The 23770-nt window shown below is 44.1% G+C and overlaps 1 protein-coding gene across 2 annotated transcripts in view; it reads left to right on the top strand.

Annotated features, from left to right (window-relative positions):
• USP7 (ubiquitin specific peptidase 7) overlaps positions 1–23770 on the top strand; it is a 46524-nt gene that overhangs the window by 18605 nt on the left and 4149 nt on the right. For both annotated transcript variants that reach the window (XM_017874448.1, XM_017874449.1), the window contains 21 exons: positions 665–773; positions 2336–2466; positions 2932–2986; positions 3962–4042; positions 4144–4234; positions 9090–9172; positions 11449–11558; positions 13308–13464; positions 14563–14707; positions 15649–15779; positions 16747–16881; positions 17694–17795; positions 17989–18094; positions 18937–19029; positions 19114–19181; positions 19541–19641; positions 20374–20527; positions 20946–21013; positions 21487–21595; positions 21689–21766; positions 22498–22598. In XM_017874448.1, coding sequence (XP_017729937.1) covers positions 665–773; positions 2336–2466; positions 2932–2986; positions 3962–4042; positions 4144–4234; positions 9090–9172; positions 11449–11558; positions 13308–13464; positions 14563–14707; positions 15649–15779; positions 16747–16881; positions 17694–17795; positions 17989–18094; positions 18937–19029; positions 19114–19181; positions 19541–19641; positions 20374–20527; positions 20946–21013; positions 21487–21595; positions 21689–21766; positions 22498–22598 — 2208 coding nt within the window. The remainder of the gene's footprint in view (positions 1–664; positions 774–2335; positions 2467–2931; positions 2987–3961; positions 4043–4143; positions 4235–9089; positions 9173–11448; positions 11559–13307; positions 13465–14562; positions 14708–15648; positions 15780–16746; positions 16882–17693; positions 17796–17988; positions 18095–18936; positions 19030–19113; positions 19182–19540; positions 19642–20373; positions 20528–20945; positions 21014–21486; positions 21596–21688; positions 21767–22497; positions 22599–23770) is intronic.

Below are 23770 nucleotides of genomic sequence, written 5' to 3'. Positions count from 1 at the left end.
TGATTGTCGTGTGTTCATGTCATGGCATTGTGTACAGAGGGAGATGGGCGTGGACGTGGGAGGATTGCTCTACTTTCTGGCACCGTTCTCTGTGGCTTCCTTTTACTACTTGGGGTGGGGGTGGGAAGGTACAAGACATAGTTAATTCCGAGAATCGTACCTTCCCCCAAACAACCACCAAAATCACAAAATAAAAAAAGCTCTGGGAGTTTAGAAGTCTGAGGCGAAACTTGGCGAATACACACTCCTGTTTCTTATTGTGTGTGGGTCTACAGAAAAGATGAGTTTCAGCTTTTTCCATGTTGTGCTGACCTCGCGTGTGATAAGTGTAATTATGTAACCAGACTCTACTGTGAGGCATGTTGGGTATGAGCATGCAGGTCTCCGTTAAGTGTCTGTTGGTGCTGGGCTTGATCAGTGACAGGAGTGCCACTGTCAGCAGGCAGGTGCTTCAAGGGCTGTGTGAATGTGGGGGTTGCATTTGCACCAGTTCACACAGTGGAGCGAGCAGAAGGGTATCGATGACCATCGAAGGATGCTGTGTGATAAGTGCTCCTGGCCTCGGTTTCCTTAAGGCTGACCTTGAGTCAGATTGCTCCACACATACTGCAGGAGCAGTGGGGTATCTCTGCAAGATCCCCTCAACCTTGAACTGATCTTTCAGGTGGGATTCAAAGAAGCACACAGGCTATGTCGGCTTAAAGAATCAGGGAGCGACTTGTTACATGAACAGCCTGCTACAGACGTTATTTTTCACGAATCAGCTACGAAAGGTAAATGGATAGTGTTCCTCTCGTGCAGCCTTCTGCCCATCCTTTCCTTTCAGGTATATCAGAGCAAAGTCTTCTCAACAAACATCCCAGTCTCCCTTCCCTGGTCCTGTCTCCTTAGATGGCTGCTAGTTTATGCTGCATTTTCATTCCCCAGTGTTGGGACACCTACTTTGTAAACTGCTTCAGTGTTTCAGAGTTACCACCGCCAACCTTTTCCTTTGAGACAGAGTCTCGCTCTGTCACCTAGACTGGAGTGCAATGGTGTGACCTTGGCTCACTGTAGCCTCTGCCTCCCGGGTTCAAGTGATTCTCTGGCCTCAGCCTCCTGAGTAGCTGGGATTACAGGCACCCGCCACCACGGCCGGCTAATTTTTATATTTTAGTAGAGGTGGGGTTTCACCATGTTGTCCAGGCTGGTCTCGAACTCCTGACCCCAAGCTATCCACCTGCCTCAGCTTCTCAAGGGGCTCAGATTATAGGCGTGAGCCACCATGCCTAACCATGACCTGAATTTACAGACTTACCATTGTGTTAGAAGTCACCTTGTGAAGGTATTTAGAAAAACAACCTTAAAATCAATTAACAGCAACATTGGCAAAGTTTTATATCAAAACTGAGTTGAAAAGTCAATGCAACTTACTTTTATTGAACATTTTAATAAAAAGAATAGACATACATTAAATCTGATATAGCTGAGTCAGTCAGTTGTATTTTGAGAATTACATGTGATTATTAGGAAGCAGCACAGGAGATGGGCACTCCTGGTTGTGGGGTGGGCAGGGAGCTGGCGGGCTTGTCAGCCTTGAAAGCATGTTTGCACAGCCACCCAGACAGGTTGTCGTGATACATCCCAGGGGCAACTCAGTGTGGGTAATTCTAGTCACATTTAAGTTTTTATCAAATGTTTTGTTCACGAGTAATGGTAAGTTAAGAAATGGTGCTCCAATAAGTAGGAAATAAAAGTAGTTCTCTGGGAGGTGGTTTTGTTTTTTATTTGCTTCTTTCTGTGTTGTCTTTTTATCAAGAACATATGGGTGAGGCCGGGTGCGGTGGCTCTCGCCTGTAATCCCAGTACTTTGGGAGGCCAAGGTGGGCAGATCACCTGAGGTCAGGAGTTTGAGACCAGCCTGGCTAACATGGCGAAACCCCGTCTCTACTGAATATTCAGAAATTAGCCTGGCATGGTGGTGCATGCCAGTAATTCCAGCTACTCGGGAGGCTGAGGAAGGAGAATTGCTTGAACCTGGGAGGCGGAGGTTGCAGTGAGCTGAGATTGCGCCACTGCACTTCAGCCTGGGAGACAGAGCAAGACTCCGTCTCACGTGGGTGGTGATTTTCAAAATTTATTTTTGCATTTTTGTGTTTTCCAGTATCCCTAAAGATGTTCATGATTTTGTAAACTTTCTGATCGATTTGGGGATCATTAAAAGTCCTAACAACAATCTTAGCCATTGTGTTATTAGAAATGATTTTTTAAAACGTGAAGATTAAATTCTTACTGTTTTTTAAATTTCCCTGCATCTTCTCAGAATAAATTCTTAAATCTGAATTAATTCTTTCAGGCTGTATACATGATGCCAACCGAGGGGGACGATTCATCTAAAAGCGTCCCTTTAGCATTACAGAGGGTGTTCTATGAATTACAACACAGTGATAAACCTGTAGGAACAAAAAAGCTAACAAAGTCATTTGGGTATGTATTAGACATCTACCTTTGCCATTCTGCTTCCTCTTTTTTTTTTTAAAGGACAAGTGAGTAGAGGATAGAAAAGTTAGTAGAGCATACTATAGGCACTTAATTTAGGGAGGCTTGAGCATTTAATGGTGTCAGTGCTTTTATCATTGTATTTTGTTTCATTTCTTTGGAAATAGACACTTTGTTTTAGAATTTTGCTTGAGAAAGAATTCACCGCTTAAGGTTTTTACTTTTCAACACAAGAACCTGTATTGCTTTCAAATTTGTTGCATTTTCTTGGAAACACCACTTCCTCTAGCAGTAAATACATCTGAATTATAACTCCCAAAAATAATCTTACCAGGAAAGGAATTTGAGAATAATAATTGATTATCCAGTTTAGTTTTTCAATCTAAGTTACTTTTAATTTGCTCATTTGAAAGTTGAACGTTTAAATGGAGATGTTTGTTTTATCTTTGAAAGGTGGGAAACTTTAGATAGCTTCATGCAACATGATGTTCAGGAGCTTTGTCGAGTGGTAAGTTTCAAGCAGTACCTGTATATTTCTTACAATGAATATTTGTTGAAGCATTGTCAGAGTTATTACCAAGTAAAACCTCAGACCTAATTCAGAAAATGCCCATCTTTGTTTAGGATCAGACTTAGGCTACAAAAAGGCAGCAGCTGTCTAGTTTTAAAGGCTGGTAAGAATTATTTGAATAGGGATTTGAAGGTGAGGTGAGGAAGCTTGAATTTTAATACTAGCAGGCAGTAAGCTTTTAATTTGTTAAATTGGTATATATACATGAGTTACTAATCCAGGAACCAAAGACTGGCTTTGTTAGCTGTCCCGTTGGTCCTGAGTCACTGTAGAGTGGTGACTTCTGTTCTTACTCCAGTGTCCAGACCCCTCCTGTGCAGCGAGGTTCTCATTGAGCCGACCTCAGTATGCGGCGATTACTCTCCCTGCGGCGTCACTAGTCACTAGCAAATCCGCATTCTTCCAGTTGTGATTAAAGACACAGAAACACACACACACAACATGAAATGGCTGTTCAAGGTGATTGGCTGGGCAAGGTGTGTTTTCTTTTTTGCAGCACTAGCTGGATTGATTCCAGTTCATTAAATATCCATGGACAAACCAGTCAGTCCTGTTGACAGGCTCAACCTCATTAATCTCTTGGTGTGGACCATTACGAGTTAAGTTTAGTGAACAATTTTACATGCTTTTCCACAGAGGTAAAAAAAATATAAAAATGCTTCTAAAGGCACTACAGATTACTAATTTATTCCAAAGGCTGTATAAAAGGTTAACCTCAACTGTTGCATGTAGAGATGTTTGTAAAATCCAACCAAGAAAGAAGATTTTGTATATGTTTTTGATAATTGCATGCCGGAGGTCATATTTTTATAGTCTACGACTTCTTTGAACATTGATATTTGTAGTCAATTATAAAATTACTGTATATATTAAGCATAAAACTTTTTTTTAAAGCCAAAACTTTCTTTTCAGTTGCTTGATAATGTGGAAAATAAGATGAAAGGCACCTGTGTAGAGGGCACCATACCCAAATTATTCCGCGGCAAAATGGTGGTATGTGGCTACCAGTTCTAAAAGATCTTTTGAAAAGGTTTTAGAATGTGAATTTTTTGACTATTACTACTTAAGTCACTTTTAACTTTCCTTATTTGCAGTCCTATATCCAGTGTAAAGAAGTAGACTATCGGTCTGATAGAAGAGAAGATTATTATGATATCCAGCTCAGTATCAAAGGAAAGAAAAATAGTAAGTGTTGCGTGTGTCTAATGGCATGATCTTTTGATGATTTCTATTGTGGTTTAATGTTTCATTTACACAAGTGATGTTTTTTTAAACAGTCTAAACACAGAGAATGGCTCAGATCTTAAGCAAACAGCTCACTGGGCGAACACAGGCTTGTCACCTCCACCCAGCTCTAGTGTTGGCCAGTACCCCCACAGCCCTTCCCAGCCACCACCTCCCTCTCCTCACAAGAAACCACCACGTGGACTTCTAACATCCTAGGTTAACTTTGCATGTTTTAGGTGTCTCTTTAAATAGAATTTTGTACTAGGATGTATTTGTATTTGTAATTTGTATTGTTTATTTTGTTGTTTTTTGAGATAGGGTCTTGTGCTGTATAGGCTGGGGTGCAGTGGTGCAATGATAGCTCACTGCAGCCTCAAACTCCTCCTGCTTCAGCTTCCCCAGTGGCTGGGAACACAGGCATGTGCCACTACTTTTTTTTTTTTTTTTTTGAGACAAAGTCTGGCTCTGTCGCCCAGGCTGGAGCGCAGTGGCGCAATCTCGGCTGCCTCGGCCTCTCGAATAGCTGCGACCCTGTAGTCCGCCACCACGCTCGGCTAATTTTTTGTATTTTTAGTAGAAACGGGGTTTCACCGTGTTCGCCAGGATGATCTCGATCTCCTGACCTTGTGATCCGCCCGCCTTGGCCTCCCAAAGTGCTGGGATTACAGGCGTGAGCCACCGCACCCGGCTTTTGTTTTTTTAATAGAGATGGGGGTCTCGCTTTGTTGCTCAGGCTGGTCTTCAACTCCTGGGTTCAAGCAGCCTTCCTGCCTTGGGCTCCCAAAGCACTGGAATTAGACATGAGCCACCATGTCCAGCCTGTGTCTGATTTCTTTTGCTCAGCACATTCATGAGACACATCCACACTGGGAGTAGACATAGTCATCATTTGTGTTGCTTTATAGTATTCCATTTTCAGAATATACCACAAAAATTTTGAAATCTTTCTTCTTCTGATTGATATTTGTTTTGGTCCCCGTTTGAGGTGGTTGGGCATGAGGCAGATTGACCATTCTTAATGCCTGTTTGCATTTGGAGGAAGAGGAATTACTGGCCTGTAGGGTGTGCATATGTTCAGCTTGATGGATAAAGTTAGCCAGATTCCCAAAGTGGTTTATCAGTTTCACAGTCATCAGCAAGGTGTCAGAGTTGCAGCTGCTCCATACCCACACTGGAGGTGTCAGTTGCTGGACGTGGAAAGATTTTGGTGGGAGTATGTATAGTACTGTCTGCATTTTTGTTTGTATTTCCTTGAACATCAGTGAGGTTGTTCTTACCTTTTCAAATGCTTATTGGCAATTTGGGTATCTTCCTTTATAAAATGCTTGTTTAAATACTTTAATAATTTTAGTATTGGCTTCTTTTTTTTTTTTTTTTTTTTTTTTCCCCTTAACTGATTTATAGTCATTCTTTTAAAGAAATATTTAAAATAAGGGGGAGGATGGGTGTGGTTGCTCATGCCTGTAATTTCAGCACTTTGGGAGGCTGAGGCGGGAGGATTGCTATAACCCAGAAGTTTGAGGCCAGCAACATAGTGAGACAGGCAACATAGTGAGACTCCATCTCTACAAGAAATACAAAAATTAGCTGGGTGTGGTGGCATGCACCTGTAGTCCCAGCTACTCGAGGCTGCTTCGGGAGGATAGCTTGAGCCCTGGAGTTCAAGGCTGCAGTGAGCCATGATTGCGCCACTGTACTCCATCCTGGGCAACAGAGCAAGTGCCTGTCTCAAGAAAGTAAAATAAAATAAAAAGAGTGAGGAGGGGAAGTGCTTTATGTTGACCCATGTATTTACAGCTTGCAGTTCTCCTCTGTTTTTAATTTGGATATGGATTCTTATTAGGAATCGTTGAGTGTAGGTTGGCTGAGATGAGTTTTTTCAGCTTGCATGCCTGGAAAGATTTTATTTCATCTGCAGTTGTGAAAGACATTTTAAGTCGGTGTAGACTTCTAGGTTGGCAGTTTCCTGCCTTTGGTCCGTTAGACGTTCCACCATCTTCTTGCTCACATCGTTTCTGAGAAGTGGGCGGTAGTGTCCTCATTCTTGTTCATTTGTTTCTTGGCCCCAAGCCCCTCACGCTTCACTTCACTTCGCTTTGCTTCGCTTCGCTTCACTTCTCTTCTCTCTTCCCTCTTCTCTTCTCTCTTTTCGAGAGAGAGTCTTGCTCTGTCACCCAGGGTGGAGTGCAGTGGCCGGATCTCAGCTCACTGCAAGCTCTGCTTCCTGGGTTTACACCATTCTCCTGCCTCAGCTTCCCGAGTAGCTGGGACTACAGGCGCCCACCAGCTCGCCTGGCTAGTTTTTTGTGATTTTAGTAGAGACGGGGTTTCACCTTGTTAGCCAGGATGGTCTCGATCTCCTGACCTCGTGATCCGCCCATCTCAGCCTCCCAAAATGCTGAGATTACAGGCTTGAGCCACCGTGCTCGGCCCAATTTTCAGACTTTAAAAAAGTTTTTTTTCTTTTTAGAAGTTTGACTTGGATTTTTTTCTTTTTCTTTTTCTTTTCTGTTTTTTTTTGAGACGGAGTCTTGCTTTGTCACCCAGGCTGGAGTAGAGTGGCTGGATCTCAGCTCGCTGCAAGCTCTGCCTTCCGGGTTTACACCATTCTCCTGCCTCAGCCTCCCTAGTAGCTGGGACTATAGGCGCCCACCACCTCGCCTGGCTAGTTTTTTGTATTTTTTAGTAGAGACGGGGTTTCAACTTGTTAGCCAGGATGGTCTCGATCTCCTGACCTTGTGATCCGCCCGTCTCGGCCTCCCAAAGTGCTGGGATTACCGGCTTGAGCCACTGCGCCTGGCCTGGATTTTTTTTTTTAATGAATATGTTTCTCTCTTCTTTTTTTTCCTATGTATTTATCAATTAATTATAATTATTTGGAGACAAGGTCTTGCCGTGTTAGGCCAGTCTCGGAGATCCTGCGCTCAAGCAGTCTGCCCGCCTTGGCCTCCCAAAGTGCTGAGACTATGCCCAGCCCTGTGTCTCTTCTTAGTATGCTCTTGCTTTCTTCTCCTTTGGACTTAAGTTGGTAATGCACTTGTCTACTAATTCTGTCATCTGTGAGATTTCTGCGTCTGTTTCTATTGAAGGATTGTTCTCTTCGTCTTGGGTGGTGGTTTCAACTTCTTTGCATGCTTGGTAACCTTTTTGTTTTCTTTTTTCTTTTTTTTTTTGAGACGGAGTCTCACTCTGTCGCCCAGGCTGGAGTGCAGTGGCGCAGTCTCGGCTCACTACAACCTCTGTCTCCTGGGTTCAAGCAGTTCTCCTATCAGCCTGCTGAGTAGCTGGGTGTGGTGGCATGCACCTGTAGTCCCGCCATCACACCCAGCTAATTTTTGCATTTTTAGTAGAGACGGGGTTTCACCACGTTGGCCAGGGTGGTATCGAACTCCTTACCTCATGCGATCCACCCGCCTCGGCTTCCCAAAGTGCTGGGATTACAGGCGCGAGCCACTGAGCCACTGTACTGGGCCACATGCTTGGTAACCTTTTTATTGAACAGCAGGCATGGTGGTTTTTATCTTGCTGGGTGTTAGATATTACTAACCTTTGCTCTTATGCACAGATAAGTGACTTGTAAATCATTTGCTTCCTTTGAGTCTTGTTTTTAAGCCTTGCTAGGTGGGAGAACAGGTTTTACTTGAGGGATAACCTGTCCCCACATCCTTTTAGTTGTTAGCTGAGTCTCCCAGGTGTTCAGAGGTTTTTCCACTGTGGCTGATGGGAACACAGACTTCCCAGCCTGTCATGAGCTCTGAAGGTTGTTCCCCCAATCCTCATCCTCTTGCTGCTTCTTTCCCTTGCCCCAGGTAATTTCCTTGATTTCACTGATCAGTTTTGTCTGGCAGCTTTGGAAGAAACTGCATATCCCCAGATCTTACTTTCTGGGCAGCATTCTGCTTTAGGCTACTCTGCCCCACAGGTTCTGGCTCCCTTGGGCTCCTCTGATTCTCACTTCTTGGCTCTTTCTGGGTTTGTCTTTCACTGGCTGCAGCCTGTAAACTCAGCAGAACTGGGCCCATCACAGGGCTCTCATTTGTCCCTTCAGGGATCCCTGTCCTGTACCACATGTGTTCAGAGCGTGACAGCAGCTGTTTTCAGTGTTGTGCAGTTGCATGTTTCCTTCATGATCGGAGCAGGAAGAGCTCTCCCTACGCTCTGGCTGCACAATTCTGTGTTGGATTGAGAGCTTGTCCCTCAGCGTGTGGCTCCTCCTTTCACCCTTAATGTTACCATTCTTAATTTTAGGGAAATACAGTGTATACTTGTTTGCTTTTTATGTCCTATAAAATTCTGTTACCTTTTACTATTTTGCCTTTTCCATTTATCTACAATCCACTTGGAATAAGTGGGGGTATGGAGATGCCAGGACCAACTTCCACTCCGTCCCGTGTTGACCTCTGAGGAAATCCAGGTTTTCCTTGTCGTTCTGCCACATCAGGCAGCATTCACCTTTGTGCATCTCTGCTTTTGAGACCAAGGGGTTGTCCATACTGCCCAATTCCAAGCTGTCTTCATAATCATAGCTTTACAGTATGTGCTTTGTTCAAATAACAGTAAAACCTTAACTGTTACCTCCATATTGTCATTTTAATGTCCTTAAGAAAGATACTAATGACCTTTGGCCAATGAGCAAAGGTGCTAACAGCACATTTACCTACAGTATTGGCTACAGGGGGAGAATTACTGTTCTTAATTAGTGTGTTTACCTTCTCTGCTATTCCTAAATATGCTGATTTAAATAACTTATGCCTGGGTTGGCTATATTATAAATGAAGCTTTAGCAATTGACTTTTCTCTCTCTTTTCCAAAGTATTTGAATCATTTGTGGATTATGTGGCAGTAGAACAGCTCGATGGGGACAATAAATACGACGCTGGGGAACATGGCTTACAGGTAACTTGGGTGTTTTGTGCTAGTGTCGTGTTGTAGCTTTCTTCTTTATTTTCAGTTCTTTTAATTGCTAAATAAAAATTGCTTGTGCCCTTTCATGTGTTTCTGGTATTTAGAGTATACAAGGATTCTGTTTCTTGGATAGTCGAATGGGGAGGGTGAGGGGGATATTAGGAGATGGGAGTGCAGCTGATTTATCCCGTAGAAGCACATCCAGCAGGATGGAGGGTCTCGTGGGGTTTTAGGAATCTTATCCTTTCCCTATTCCTCAGCTTACTGGGGTCACTGCTCCAGTTTTCCTTCAGTTTCTCCTGGTCACAAGTGGCATTTCTTGGTGAGTTGGACTGTGTTTATTTAGGTTGTGTTGCTTTATTTTTAAATGTATTTTTAATGAATTTAGTTTTCTGAGGATCACGACTTGAATGAGGAGTGTGTTCTCTAGGGTTGTGGCCCCCAGTTTTCTGGGCATCTGACAGAGCAGTGAGCATGGTGGGTGACCAGGTGGCCAGCCCCTGCTTGGATGGAGGGAAATGAACTGTTCCTGGCTGCTGGTCTCTTGGATCTGCAGTGTCCTCATGGATCCAGTGATCCAGGGTCTGTTATGTAATCTTATAACCTTGACTCATTGACTCAACTAATTTATAATTAAAAATTTTGGGCCGGCCTGTGCTTACAAAGCCTGCCAATGTATAGTTCATGATGCCGGTGTGCCCATTTTGTAGTCAGCTTCCAATGTACTCTTCTGCTAGGTCGGTCCAGTTGGACTGAAGGACTGAGGTATAGATCAGAAAGTTGCTTTTTTTTGAGATGGAGCCTCGCTCTGTTCCCCAGGCTAGAGTGCAGTCGTGCAATCTCGATTCACTGCAACCTCCGCCTCCCGGGTTCAAGCAATTCTTCTACCTCAGCCTCCCAAGCAGCTGGGACTACAGGCACCCGCCACTATGCCCAACTAATTTTTGTAGTTTTAGTAGAGATGGGGTTTCACCATATTGGCCAGGCTGGTCTCGAACCCCTGACCTTGTGATCCACTTGCCTCAGCCTCCCAAAGTACTGGGATTACAGACGTGAGCCACTGCCCTTGGCCTGAAAGTTATTTTTTAATGAGAACTTTGGCAGCTTGGTGTGATTAAGAAATATTCTGGTCTACTCACAAGAATTATTATTTTCTGTTCTGGATGTTTTAGGGTCTGATTGAGCAATATGTATTTGAGTCAAAGCCTCAGTGGACAGCGGTGGAGACAGAATCCTTTTATCTTTCAGGCTGTATTAAAAACAGGCCCTTCCCCACTGTGGAGTGGGCTCCCTGAGGTCTGTTTTTGTCTTTCCTGAGATAGCCCTGTCTTAAATGAGCAGCTCATGTACACCCAAGAACCTTGGCATACGGGTGTGTCTTGTTATGGCCCCCAGTTCCTCCAGGTCTCTTGCTAGCTGCTGGGCAGGTGGGTTTCCAGCCAGAAGGAAGGTCTGCATTGGAAATAGAGCTGTGAGTCAGACGTGCACTGAGGGACCCTGACCGTCTGGCCATGGGTGAGATCGGCAAAGCCTGATTTTACTGAGGAACAAAGAGCTGGCCAAGATGGAGCAGAGACAGAGCGGGGCGAGAGCTGTAGAGTCCGATGTCCCCAGAGAAGGCTTGTTGAGAAGTTGGGGTGTCCTGTCCCACAGAGCCCGGCGGTCAGCTGGGGAAGGGCCTTGCTGCCACTGGATCAGAACTTAGAAGTGGGATTGAGCCATAAGCACTAAGGGCGTGCCCTGTGATGCATGGGTTCTTATGCAAACATCAGAGAGCCCAAGGAAGGGAAGCTTATAATCCTGCCAACCCCTCACTGGGTTCATTGCTACTTATTGTGTTTGGGCGTTTCATAAGCATACCTAATCTTGCGTAATTGTAACCAGAGTTTGCTGCTTTTCCATTTAACGATTTTTCTGTGGATCTCCATAATTTGCAGTGTTTAATGACTGTATAATTCAGCAGCAAATGACTGTGTAAATTTCCTTAACCATTTCTTCCCCCATTGCTGGATATCAAGTTAGAATATAATCCAAGGTAAGAGAATCTCACAGTCATGCTGGTGCAGCATTATTTTCACAAACAAAGAGACCCATAAACCGACCTAAAGAAAACATTTCAAAGATGCCCTAAGTGGACATCTAAACTTCCTTGCCTTTGTCTCCAGAGTCCCCAGACATGTTCCAATCTTGCTGAGCCGCTGTTGATTTCATTGCTTCCAGGAGTAAGTAGAGGCTAACTACATTTGCATTTCTTTTTCAATGTTCAGGAAGCCGAGAAAGGTGTGAAATTCCTAACATTGCCACCAGTGTTACATCTACAACTGATGAGATTTATGTATGACCCTCAGACGGACCAAAATATCAAGATCAATGATAGGTAATCTGTAGTGGGATGTAAAATTCAGGTTTCATCATTGTGCTGGTCTAGGGGGTTAGTCTCAGTGCTTTCCTCAGTCTTTGTATTTTCAGTCCCACGTCTGATTTATTTAGATTTCCCTTCTACCTCTATGTCCCAAGAGCAGCAGTGTTAAAGGAATGATTTTATGTCAAGTTTCAGAGGCCGCCTCTGCCGAGTCCATTTCCCCTCTCAGGATGCTTTGCCCAGTCCCAGCTCTGCTGTCTGCTGTGGCTGATTTCAGTCCACAAGGATGGGGCTGTTTCTGCTTCACAGATCTTGCATTCACAGGATTTCTAATAAATTTAATTTTGACCAATTGTAAATGTTATTTCACAGGGACTTTTAGTGTATTTGTTTAAATAGGATTTTCCAATATTTTGTTGTCTCTCAGTTGGCATCAACTTCTAGAATGTGCTAGAGTTTTCAAGAATGCTAAAGGAGTTGTTTGTATGCCAATTACAAGTAGTTATTTTATTTTTATTTATTTTGTTACGATTTTGAGACGGAGTCTTGCTGTGTCGCCCAGGCTGGAGTGCAGTGGCACTATCATGGCTCACTGCAGCCTTGAACTGCTGGGCTCAAACGATCCTCCTGCCTCAGCCTTCCAAGTACCTGGCTAATTTTGTATTTTAATAGAGACAGGATTTCACCATGCTGGCCAGGCTGGTCTCAAGTGGTCTGTTGGCCTCAGCCTCCCAAAGTGCTAGGAGTATTGGCATGAAACACCACCCCCAGCCACAAGTACTTTTTAGATTGTTAAAATACCAGGTGCAGGAGTGACAGTGTGCACCACCTTATCTGATAGAGGATACAGTAGTTTTGTCCTTAGTAGTTTGAGCACCAGCTTTGTATGGAATGTAGATTGGTCATTCAGCTTTCAGTTTTGATGGAGAGTATAATCAAATCATGTTACTTGCCACCAGCTGAGCCTTTCATTGCCCATTCAGTCTTTATGTAGGTCAGAAACTGTCTCAGCGAGAACTCAAAAACTGGCAGCCTTCAGACCAATTCCCACCTGTTGGTATGTTTCTTTAGGTCCTTACTTGGTTTTTGTTTTTATTGGAGCCAGTGGCAAACATTTTTTAAATTGTGAGATTTTACATAGATGCTCAGATTTTGGCATCGTTTAGGAATCCGAAGGTTTGGCAACTTGAGGCCACCATTCCTGAAGGCTGCAGGGGCTGTGAGCTGAGTGCTGGCTGCTTCATAGGTGGGGCGAATGCTGTGCTTGGGACCAGCCCCCACCCGTGGAACTTGACTTCCTGCCTCTTAATTTTGCAACCCTGATGGTTCAATTTGGTCAAGTAAATCAAAATTTGTAGAGCCAGTTAAAACTAAGTCGATTTCGGGATGTCTGTAGAATATTAAAACTAAGTCGATATTCAGAGTGGGAAATATTTTTACATGTCTTTCTGAATTTGATTTTCATGTTTCTCTTTTTGCAGATATCCTTAGTAGTCCTAACCTCTCGACCTTCAGAATCCTTTCTTGATATATTTGGAATTCCCCCACCATAAATTATTCGTAGTGTGTATTTATTATGTTGGCTAGGAATAATTATTTCCATCAAGTAGACATTACGTTATGTAGTTCATAGGCCTTCCCAAGGCAATTCATGCTTATCACATTAAAGATGAGCCAATACATTAAATGGCCTTACTTAACTGTAAAGTGTGATATTTTTTGTGTAAATTAATACTGAATTTCTTTTAAAATGTTTTCTAATAGGTTTGAATTCCCAGAGCAGTTACCGCTTGATGAATTTTTGCAAAAAACAGATCCTAAGGACCCTGCAAATTATATTCTTCATGCAGTCCTGGTTCATAGTGGAGATAATCATGGCGGACATTATGTGGTTTATCTAAACCCTAAAGGGGATGGCAAAGTAAGTGCTGGGACCCAGGACTGAATGCGAGCTCATCAGAAAGTTAACACTGACGCTCTGCTTCAGCCTGTTTTGGTTCCTACTTGGGACCTTGTCAGGGGCCCCTAATTGATCTGTGTATTTTCTGGCTACTAAGTGCTATTGTCCCATCCATTTAATTGCTGAGATTTGAAGGGAAATAGTAAATTAGCATTTGTGCTTCTCTTCGTTAGTAATCAGTGTTGGAACCTACAGAATCCCTTATATCTCACGTGAGACACCTACATTTTCTTCTGAATGCTCATGGGATAATTACCCATGCCATGGGCGCAGTCGGAGAGGCCGGCTGGTTGCATGTCCCTCTGCATGCTCCCCTGGTCCTCTCTTGTTTCCTCTCATGGGGATCTCATGCAGTCTTCACCACCACCCTTGGGAGCGTAGAGGGCGCCATACTCATTTGGCAGATGAGGATCTCGGAATCGACCTCCAAGACCACAGGGCCAGCACCCAGCTCCTGCCAAGGAGATTTGATGGAGGGACCCCACAGCATGAGAAAACAGTGAAGAGTACCTGTAACAGTAGCACTCGCCACTATTTAATACGGCTCCATCCACAAGGCAGATGGGAAGATAATTGTTAGGGACATGCCATATTGACTTCAGTCTGGCCCTTAATTTGATTCCATAAAATGCCATGGGATAGGATAAAACAACCCATTTAATTTTATAACTAAAGGATAAAATTTGAACTCTCATTTGGTGTACTCAGTATGGCCTTTTTAATTCTGTAAAGAGTTGGTAATGTCGGTAGATTGAACCTAAGTGGAAAATGGGCTATTTGAGTAGATTAGAAAAATTGCCATTGGGTGAACGGTAGTAGTGCCCACAGAATGTTGAATGGGGATGGCACAGGTCCTAGTGAATTGTATGAGTGGGTGCCTGAGGCTCTGCCTGCCTAGCACACCATCAGGTTGTGTGCCTGTGTATGTATACACTTGTATATTTTTTCAGCTAGGGGCATACCTAGAAGTTTACACATTTTAGAACAACGCTGCCTTCTAGTGTTGGGTGCTTGTCACAGTGCTTGGATCGCTCCTGATGTGTGTTGCTTTCCTTGCAGTGGTGTAAATTTGATGACGACGTGGTGTCAAGGTGCACTAAAGAGGAAGCAATTGAGCACAATTACGGGGGTCACGATGACGACCTGTCTGTTCGACACTGCACTAATGCTTACATGTTAGTCTATATCAGGGAATCAAAACTGAGTGAGTAGCGTTCACTTTTGTTCTGTCTTTTACTGTGGTGGACTTGACATTTCTGCCATGAATTCTTTTTTTTTGTCCAAATATGTTTTATGCTTATTCTACTATATTTACAACAGCCCAGAAACAAGCAGGGTTGGGCTTGTGCAGACTCATGGTACCAAGTAATTTCACGTTAATAGATTGTTTTATTTTATTTTGAGACGGAGTCTCACTCTGTCGCCCAGGCTGGAGTGCAGTGGCGCGATCTCGACTCACTGCAAGCACCACCTCCCGGGTTCACGCCATTCTCCTTCCTCAGCCTCCTGAGTAGCTGGAACTACAGGGGCCCGTCACCATGCCCGGCTAATTCTTTGTATTGTTTTTTTTTAGTAGAGATGGGGTTTCACCATGTTAGGCGGGATGGTCTTGATCTCCTGACCTCGTGAATCTGTCTGCCCTTGCGCCTCCCAAGTGCTGGGCATTACAGGAATGAAGCCACCAAGCCCGATCCTAATAGATTATCTTTTTTTTTTTTTTTTTTTTTTTTTTGAGCACGGGTCTCGCTCTGCTCACCCAGGCTGGAGCTGCAGTGGCCGGATCTCAGCTCACTGCAGCTCCGCCCTCCTGGGTTTACGCCATTCTCCTGCCTCACCCTCCCGAGTAGCTGGGACTCAAGCGGCCCCCACCTCGGGCCCAGCTAAGTTTTTTTTTTTTATTTATTTTTATTTTTTTAGTAAGAGACAGGCGTTTTCACCGCTGTTAGCCAGGATTGGTTCTCGATTCTCCTGACCTTGTGATCCGGGGCCCATCTTGCCTCCCAAAGTGCTGCGGATTACAGTACAGGCTTGAGCCACCACCCCAGCCCTAATAGATTATCTTATTAATGATGACCTAGAATCAGGAGCTTCTAAGGAGGCGAAAGTCCATCTGCAGAAGTCATAGAGGATGCCTTTTTCCTGCAGGTGAAGTTTTACAGGCGGTCACCGACCATGATATTCCTCAGCAGTTGGTGGAGCGATTACAAGAAGAGAAAAGGATCGAGGCTCAGAAGCGGAAGGAGCGGCAGGAAGCCCATCTCTATATGCAAGTGCAGGTCAGCCCCCACCCTTCTGGGACTCCCGGGTTACCACGAAGCAGGGCACCCATCTCTGTACGCACGTGCAGGTCAGTCCCCACCCCTCTGGGACCCTTGGGTCACCCAGCCCACAGCAGGGCAACTGCCCAGAGAGAAGCTGCTCCACGTGCTCTCCTGAGCTTGGTCTCAGTCCCAGAGTAGTTCCTGATACACACACCAGGACTGTTATGCCCTGAGCTGCTCTGGGCAGCTGCCTGAGCATTTGTAACACCTGGCCCTGTTAGTGGCGGGCAGGGCCGGTTCAGGAGTAAAGACTTGGGTGTCAGAAGTCAGGCCACCAGCCAGAGTAGCGATCAAGTGCACGTCAGGGTGTGTGTTGCTTCAGAAAGTACTGTGGGGGTTGGAGAAGGGAAGAGGTCATCTCACAGTTGGCTATCTAGCTAGGTCCAATTCATAGGTGAGTTAAGTTATTGCAGTGAAACACAGCCTCCTTTTCTTTTTTCTTTTCTTTTCTTTTTTTTTTTTTTTTTTTTTTTTGAGACAGTTTCACTCTTGTTGCCCAGGCTGGAATGCAGTGGCATCATCTCTGCTCACCTCAGCCTCTGCCTCAGCCTCCCAAGTAGCTGGGATTACAGGCATGTGCCACTACACGCAGCTAATTTTGTGTTTTTGGTAGAGATGGGGTTTCTCCATGTAGGTCAGGCTGGTCTTGGAACTCCTGACCTCAGGTGATCCACCTGCCTCACCCTCCCAGAGTTGCTGGGATTATAGGCGTGAGCCACTGTGACCAGCCCACAGCCTCCTTTTCTAAATAAATAGGTTTACATTTTGGTCATTTTATGCTGTTTTTCTTCATTGGTCTTTTGAAGAAGTTTCTTTGGAACAAAACATGAGTTTTCAGCATTTTAATGTTTAAATGTGTTCAGTGTGGACTCATTTTTTGTCAGTTGTCAAGTCTTTTCTGTGTTTTCATACAAATTTTCAGATAGTCGCAGAGGACCAGTTTTGTGGCCACCAAGGAAATGACATGTACGATGAAGAAAAAGTGAAATACACTGTGTTCAAAGTGTTGAAGAACTCCTCGCTTGCTGAGTTTGTTCAGAGCCTCTCTCAGACCATGGTGCGTGCCGGTCTTACGGATGTTCCCCACCCTGGCTCCCAAGGTCCACCTTCCTTCCATGTCACTAGAAAAGACTAACTGCCTTTGGGGGTGGACGCTGTGTCCAGCTACTGTCTAACAGTGAGGAGTGTGACCCAGGAACGTTTCCTGCCTGAGAAAGTGCAAGAAAGCCACTGAGCCCCCTGACTGCAGCTCTGGGGAACCCACAGGATTTCGCAGACGTTATTTCCACCGCTTTTCCTCATCCTCCACTCCACTCCCTGCACCCCATCCCCTCTTTATTTTTGTAAAATGGGCATTCGATCCTGAAGGATAAGTCACAGTTGTCCAAATCAACCGGGAAAGAATTAGAGTTCTTTTTCTTACAGTCACAGTCTTTTTTCTTTTCTTTTTTTTTTTTCCCCGAGACAGGTTTCACTCTTGTTACCCAGTGGCGCGATCTCGGCTCACTGCAACCTCCGCCTTTTGGTTTCAAGCGATTCTCCTGCCTCAGCCTCCCGAGTAGCTGGGATTACAGGCGCCTGCCACCATGCCTAGCTAATTTTTGTATTTTTAGTAGAGACGGGATTTCACCATCTTGGCCAGGCTGGTCTTGAACTCCCGACCTCGTGATCCACCCGTCTTGGCCTCCCAAAGTGCTGGGATTACAGGCGTGAGCCACAGCACCCGGCCTACCATCACAATCTTAACATTAACATATTGACTATATGTGTATGTATATGTATATATATGTATATACATATGTGTGTGTAATACAGAGGACTAAAATATGAGTGTGTTTTTATCTTAATGTATTCTTAATATTTTTTCAGGGATTTCCACAAGATCAAATTCGATTGTGGCCCATGCAAGCAAGGAGTAATGGAACAAAACGGCCAGCAATGTTAGATAATGAAGCCGACGGCAATAAAACAGTAAATATTGTTAATAGCGTATCTGGTTTGGAACCGTGCAGGAGGTGTTAGTCCTCTGCACTTAGTGCAGCTTGTTTCCCTTTTGGTCCACTTAACTAGAATTGGACGTTTTCTTCAGTACTTGACTGTAGTTTTTCGCTCTGTCACCTAAGCCATTAGACTCTTCTAAAATCAGCGTCTCTTTTGGAAATAGATGATTGAGCTCAGTGATAATGAAAACCCTTGGACAATATTCCTGGAAACAGTTGATCCCGAGCTGGCTGCTAGTGGAGCGACCTTACCCAAGTTTGATAAAGATCGTAAGTGCCCACGAGACGCCTGCCTGCACTTAGAGCAGTAGCGTTGGATTCCTGGATTGTTGTTCTAAACACACAGGGTTAAGCCTTCTTCCCTTGCAGAAAGATCTGTTGATCAAGTCCACAAATGCTCACTTGACTTCCTGATGAAGTCAAATAAGACTGACTTGGCTGCAAGTTTCCTGTGAGGCCCGGAGACAGTAGCAGCCATGTGGGGCCGTCCTGTTCTGTCTTCAGTCTCAGCTGCTGTGCTGTGCTAATCGCGTTGGTCAGATCCTAAAGAGCAGGGTTGCAAACGTCTGTCAGGGGCCAGATAGGCAATATCTCAGGCGTTTCAGGCCTTTCTGTGTGTACTAAGGCGGCCACAAAGAATATGTAAATGAACGGGCTGGCTGTCTTCCAGTACAACTTTATCGACAAAACAGGTGGATCGGAATTTGCTGACCCTTGCTATAAAATGACACTTTTATTGCTGTGAGTGGTCACTTCCGGCAAAGACACAAGACCATGCGCAATCTTCCCGTGGCAACGCTCTTCCAGCCAGTCAGTGCCAGGTCTCAGAACTAGGAATTCTAAGTTTGCTGCACTCCATACCGTCTTGACTGTCTAAATGTAGTGGGTTTCCATGGGTCTGATGTTCGGAAACTCTGCGGTCATAGCCTCAGCTTCGTGACTAAGCCACATCTGAAGTCACTTTTAGGTACCTTAAGCTGTCATTTCACTTGTCACTGAGCTATTCAGCTTACTGGTTTTTTGTTTTTGTTTTTTTTTTGTTTGTTTGTTTTTTTGTTTTTTAAGCATTGTATTGTTTGGATCTTAACGAAACTTGTTTATTAACCTTGTAGATGATGTAATGTTATTTTTGAAGATGTATGATCCCAAAACACGGAGCTTGAATTACTGTGGGCATATCTACACACCAATATCCTGTAAAATACGTAAGTCCTTTGTGCACTTGCCTTCTGAGTAGATTTTGCTCAGTACATTACAGCTACACATTTAAAATATCTTCTTTCTCCTAGGTGACTTGCTCCCAGTTATGTGTGACAGAGCAGGATTTATTCAAGATACTAGCCTTATCCTCTATGAGGTTTGGATGGTTTATTTTTCCATAATTAGTATATTCTTAGTAGTTTGTGGAGGGTTCTGTTTGTTCTTTTTACCCCGAATTTGTTACTCTGTTAGGTGTACCAACTAACTCAGGGCCTCAGATGATCTTGAGAAGGATATATTTAGATTTGTGATTTTTTTTTTTTTTTTTTTTTTTTTTTTAGAATCAGTTTTACGTATTTGTGGATTTATTTATTTAGCTTTTTCCGTTAACATTTTAACTTAAAACGTGAATAGAATTGGGTGTACAGAAAATACTTAAGTACATGGAAGACTATCTGGCCATATTAAACATTAGACAAACTTTGCAATGTAACAATTTTATATCTTTCGCTGTAGGAAGTTAAACCGAATTTAACAGAGAGAATTCAGGACTATGACGTGTCTCTTGATAAAGCCCTTGATGAACTAATGGATGGTGACATCATAGTATTTCAGAAGTATGTACTTTGTGAAGGGTTGTATCACTTTCTACTAATTTCAGGATTTTTTTAAGTTGTAGAACCAAGAAACATTTGTACCTAGATCCTGAGCCACGTTTTGTTTTGTTTTGTTTTTTTAATGTAGCTCTGTTGACAGGCTTTCTCTGGGTTTTGAAATTAGGTGTGGTGAACATTTTCATTTCACAAAGCTCTTCTCAATTCCTTAGAATGTCTCACGTGCACGTGGCAACTGTTAGCAGGGTGGGAACAATTGCTTCCTTCCCCTAAGATTTATGAAATCAAAACTCCTTAGAATGTACCTACTTGGGTAATTCATTTCAGTTTGTCTTCATATAAACCCACCAGTCTTGGGTCTTAGACACTCAGTGTCTGAAAGCGGCTCGATGGCACACGAAAGCCCTGATTTGCTGACTGACGGTCAGAGACTGGGCTCCACCATCTGTCAGGTCTTTGGGTAAGACACTGTGTCCAAGTCTGCTCCTGTAGAGGAGGCACAGGTGCTGTTACCTAAGGGGGTTTTGTTTTGTAGTGGGATGAGAATGTAAAGCCACTACGTTGTGCCTGGCTCAGTGTATCCCCTTGCATACTTGCCTCGCTTACAAAGGGGAACCTGAATTTATCTTGCAAGACAGCCTGTTGGTGTCACTGTTGTGTAAAAGATGATGCCATTTTACCAGCTACCCCTGCCATGGACTTTGATTCAGACTGCAAACTTTCTCCCCCCACCAGGGATGACCCTGAAAATGATAACAGTGAATTACCCACCGCAAAGGAATATTTCCGAGATCTCTACCACCGCGTTGATGTCATTTTCTGTGATAAAACAATCCCTAATGATCCTGGATTTGTGGTTACGTTATCAAATAGAATGAATTATTTTCAGGTATTTAATAAATGCTCCTTTCCTCTTCAGATCCCACTCCAGAAAGACAAATTTCTTTCTTAAAATGCTTGTGGAAGAAGCTGTCTCGTGGTTTTGGTTCAGGAGGGGCTATGCCTGAGGAAATCTCCCGCTGAAGTGGGTTCAGGCTGATACTGCCATGGGAGCTAGAATAATTGCCATCAGAAAAGAACCTGTAGACCTCACCATTAAAAGTGAAAACCTTTTCAAAGTTATCTTCATCAGATAGCTATTCCCATGGTGATACATTAAGGGATAATATAGTTTATTCCTGTTTAATAAATTGCTATGGAATTTAAATTCAGGCTGCTCATAGCACGTTTTACGTAATTAATGATGAAGTTTATGACCAGGTTTCAATTTTTTCCCCAAAATATGAACCTTCCTTTCTGTGTCTCAGGTTGCAAAGACAGTTGCACAGAGGCTCAACACAGATCCAATGTTGCTCCAGTTTTTCAAGTCACAAGGGTAAGTCACATGCACGGACACTTGCTTGCTGTTGACTGCATGCTTTCCACAGTTCATTGAAACATCTTGGAACTAATAATTAGCTCGCTGTTTCACCTGACATGCCATTTCTTGCTTAGTTTCAGAATTGTCACCACTCACATCTTGACCACATTACTCTGAGATGTTAAAATAATTGACAGCCTCATCCAAAGCCAGACTGACTTTAGATACATCCTCAGTGCATCTCTCATGTGTCCAGCTGGTCAGTCCTGCCAGGCTGCTGGGTGTAGTCACTATTGCAGAGAGCATTCAAGTGTGACAGTGAGTGGGACTTAGTTCTCGGGAAACAGGAGTATTAAGTTAAACCCCATGCTAGGTCCAAATTTCAAGTCCAGATGTAAGGCCAGCGGTTTGCTTTTATGCTCACTCACAGATATTTGTTTGTAGGCAAATAAACAAGTCATTTATTTATATGCTGTTTTCTTGTGTAGTTATAGGGATGGCCCAGGTAATCCTCTTAGACATAATTATGAAGGTACTTTAAGAGATCTTCTACAATTCTTCAAGCCTAGACAACCTAAGAAACTTTACTATCAGCAGGTATGAGTCCAAATTAATGTAACTATGGGCAATAAAGAGAAGGCTTGGGTTTTTGGTGACGGTATCTGACGTGAATCTTTCTTTTCTTAATAGCTTAAGATGAAAATCACAGACTTTGAGAACAGGCGAAGTTTTAAATGTATATGGTTAAACAGCCAATTTAGGGAAGAGGTAAGTTTTTTAATACTATGAATTTTAATTTTTATTGGAATTTGCTTATTGTTTCTACCTGTCCCCAGACGTTGAAAACTAAGACACCAAAGGAAAGCGCTCTAAACAACAGCACATGAAGGGGCTGGGGGCTCCTGGGCCAGTCTTTCCTGCCTCCTGGCAAGACCTCCTGAGGTCTTTGGGTGCATCACATGTTGAGCTAAGGAACCATTCGTTCGGAAGCCAGCCCTTCCCTTCCAGGTCCCACTGTGATGCTTATGCATTGCCACTTGGCTGAGGGGGAGAATCCTCCAGCTATTCCTGCCACGGCCTGGTCTCAGGGAGTCCAGCAGGCCTGTGAATGGAGCGGGCCTTGACTCCACTGTGCGCTTACTCCCCAAGCTGCTAGGGTAGACAGCTCCAGTGTCACATGCTTGCTCCAAACAGAAGACACACCCAGCCACATTTTAGGTGGTTCTTTTTTGAGACAGGGTCTCGCTCTGTCGTCCAGGCTGGAGTGCAGTGGCACCATCTCAGCCCACGACAGCCTAGACCTCCTGGGCTCAAGTGATCCTCCCACCTCAGCCCCCAAGTAGCTAGGATTACAGGTGTATGTCACCACGCCCAGCTCATTCATGGGGGCCAGCTGGGGACAGTTGAGAACAATGATGCAACTTTCTTCTCTCTTCCTTTGTGGTAGCAGACCTTTTATGCTTTCTTGAAAGCACTTATTTTATCTTTTCATTACTTAGGAAATAACACTATATCCAGACAAGCATGGGTGTGTCCGGGACCTGTTAGAAGAATGTAAAAAGGCCGTGGAGCTTGGGGAGAAAGCATCAGGGAAACTTAGGCAAGTATTTCTTGAGCCCAAATGTGGACGGTTAGTTAGGGGTGGCAGTAACGCTGACCTCTGCAGCTGCGTCGGTGCAAACCGCCCAGCCAGAATCCATGCGCATCATTCCCAGACTCAGTGGGGTGTGCCTCAGGTTGCAAAGACAGTTGCACAGAAACTCAACGCAGACCCAGTGTTGCTCCAGTTTTTCAAGTCTCAAGGGTAACCATCAAGCCGGTGTGGTGCAGAGGGTTATGCACGTTTCACAATTAAGCCATGTTTTTCCTCCTTCATCTTGCATCTTCTGATAACATTAGCTGTAGTAAAAAGGCGTGATTCCTATAGAAAAGCCATACAGAGGAACGATATGATTCCATTTGAATGACGAACTGAAACTGGAAAGGGTGACTCTTGATTTTGTATTTGACAGATTGAATCACTTCTGATACATCTAGCCAACATTTGGGCTGTAGAAAGAAGCCCCTGAATTGATTGTTTATTTCAGAGAGATGGGAATGATTCTCGCTACGTTGCCCTGTAGTCACTTGGAGGACAAATGGCCTTTGGGGCCATGTGGTTCCCAAATTTTCTTTAGTGTTAATAAAACAGTTATTAAACAGTGAGACCATAATCTGTTACCTAGTAAGAGTAAGTGAGGAAAACGCCTCAATCACCTGAATGTGAATTCCTTGTGGGAAAGGTTTACACAACTTTTGGAGGTCCAGTCTGTCCATCTCTGCCCACGTGTGGCCACTTCCACTGTGTCCAGCAGAGCCCTTTCATCTTGTGCTTCAAGGGGACCCCCTCTGCTTGCCTTGCCCCCAGTCTGTGTTTCTGATATTTCAGATCCTCTTAAAAAAAAAAAAAAAAAAAAAAAGGCTGGGCGCGGTGGCTCACGCTTGTAATCCCGGCACTTTGGGAGGCTGAGGAGAGCGGATCACGAGGTCAGGAGTTTGAGACCAGCCTGCCCAACATAGTGAAACCCCGTCTCTACTAAAAATACAAGTATCAGCTGGGTGTGGTGGCACGCACCTATAGTCCCAGCTACTCGGGAGGCTGAGGTGGGAGAATCGCTTAAACCTGAGAGGCGGAGGTTGCAGTAAGCTGAGACCATGCTGTTGCATTCTAGCCTGGGCGACAGAGTGAGACTCTTGTCTCAAAAAAAAAAAAAAAAAAAAAAAACATATAAT

The sequence above is a fragment of the Rhinopithecus bieti genome, unplaced genomic scaffold, assembly GCF_001698545.2.
Source record: "Rhinopithecus bieti isolate Rb0 unplaced genomic scaffold, ASM169854v2 scaffold_8226, whole genome shotgun sequence".
NCBI classification, from domain to species: Eukaryota; Metazoa; Chordata; class Mammalia; order Primates; family Cercopithecidae; genus Rhinopithecus; species Rhinopithecus bieti.
The sequence above is the reverse complement of the archived record's forward strand: the minus strand, read 5'-3'. Positions and strand labels throughout refer to the sequence as shown.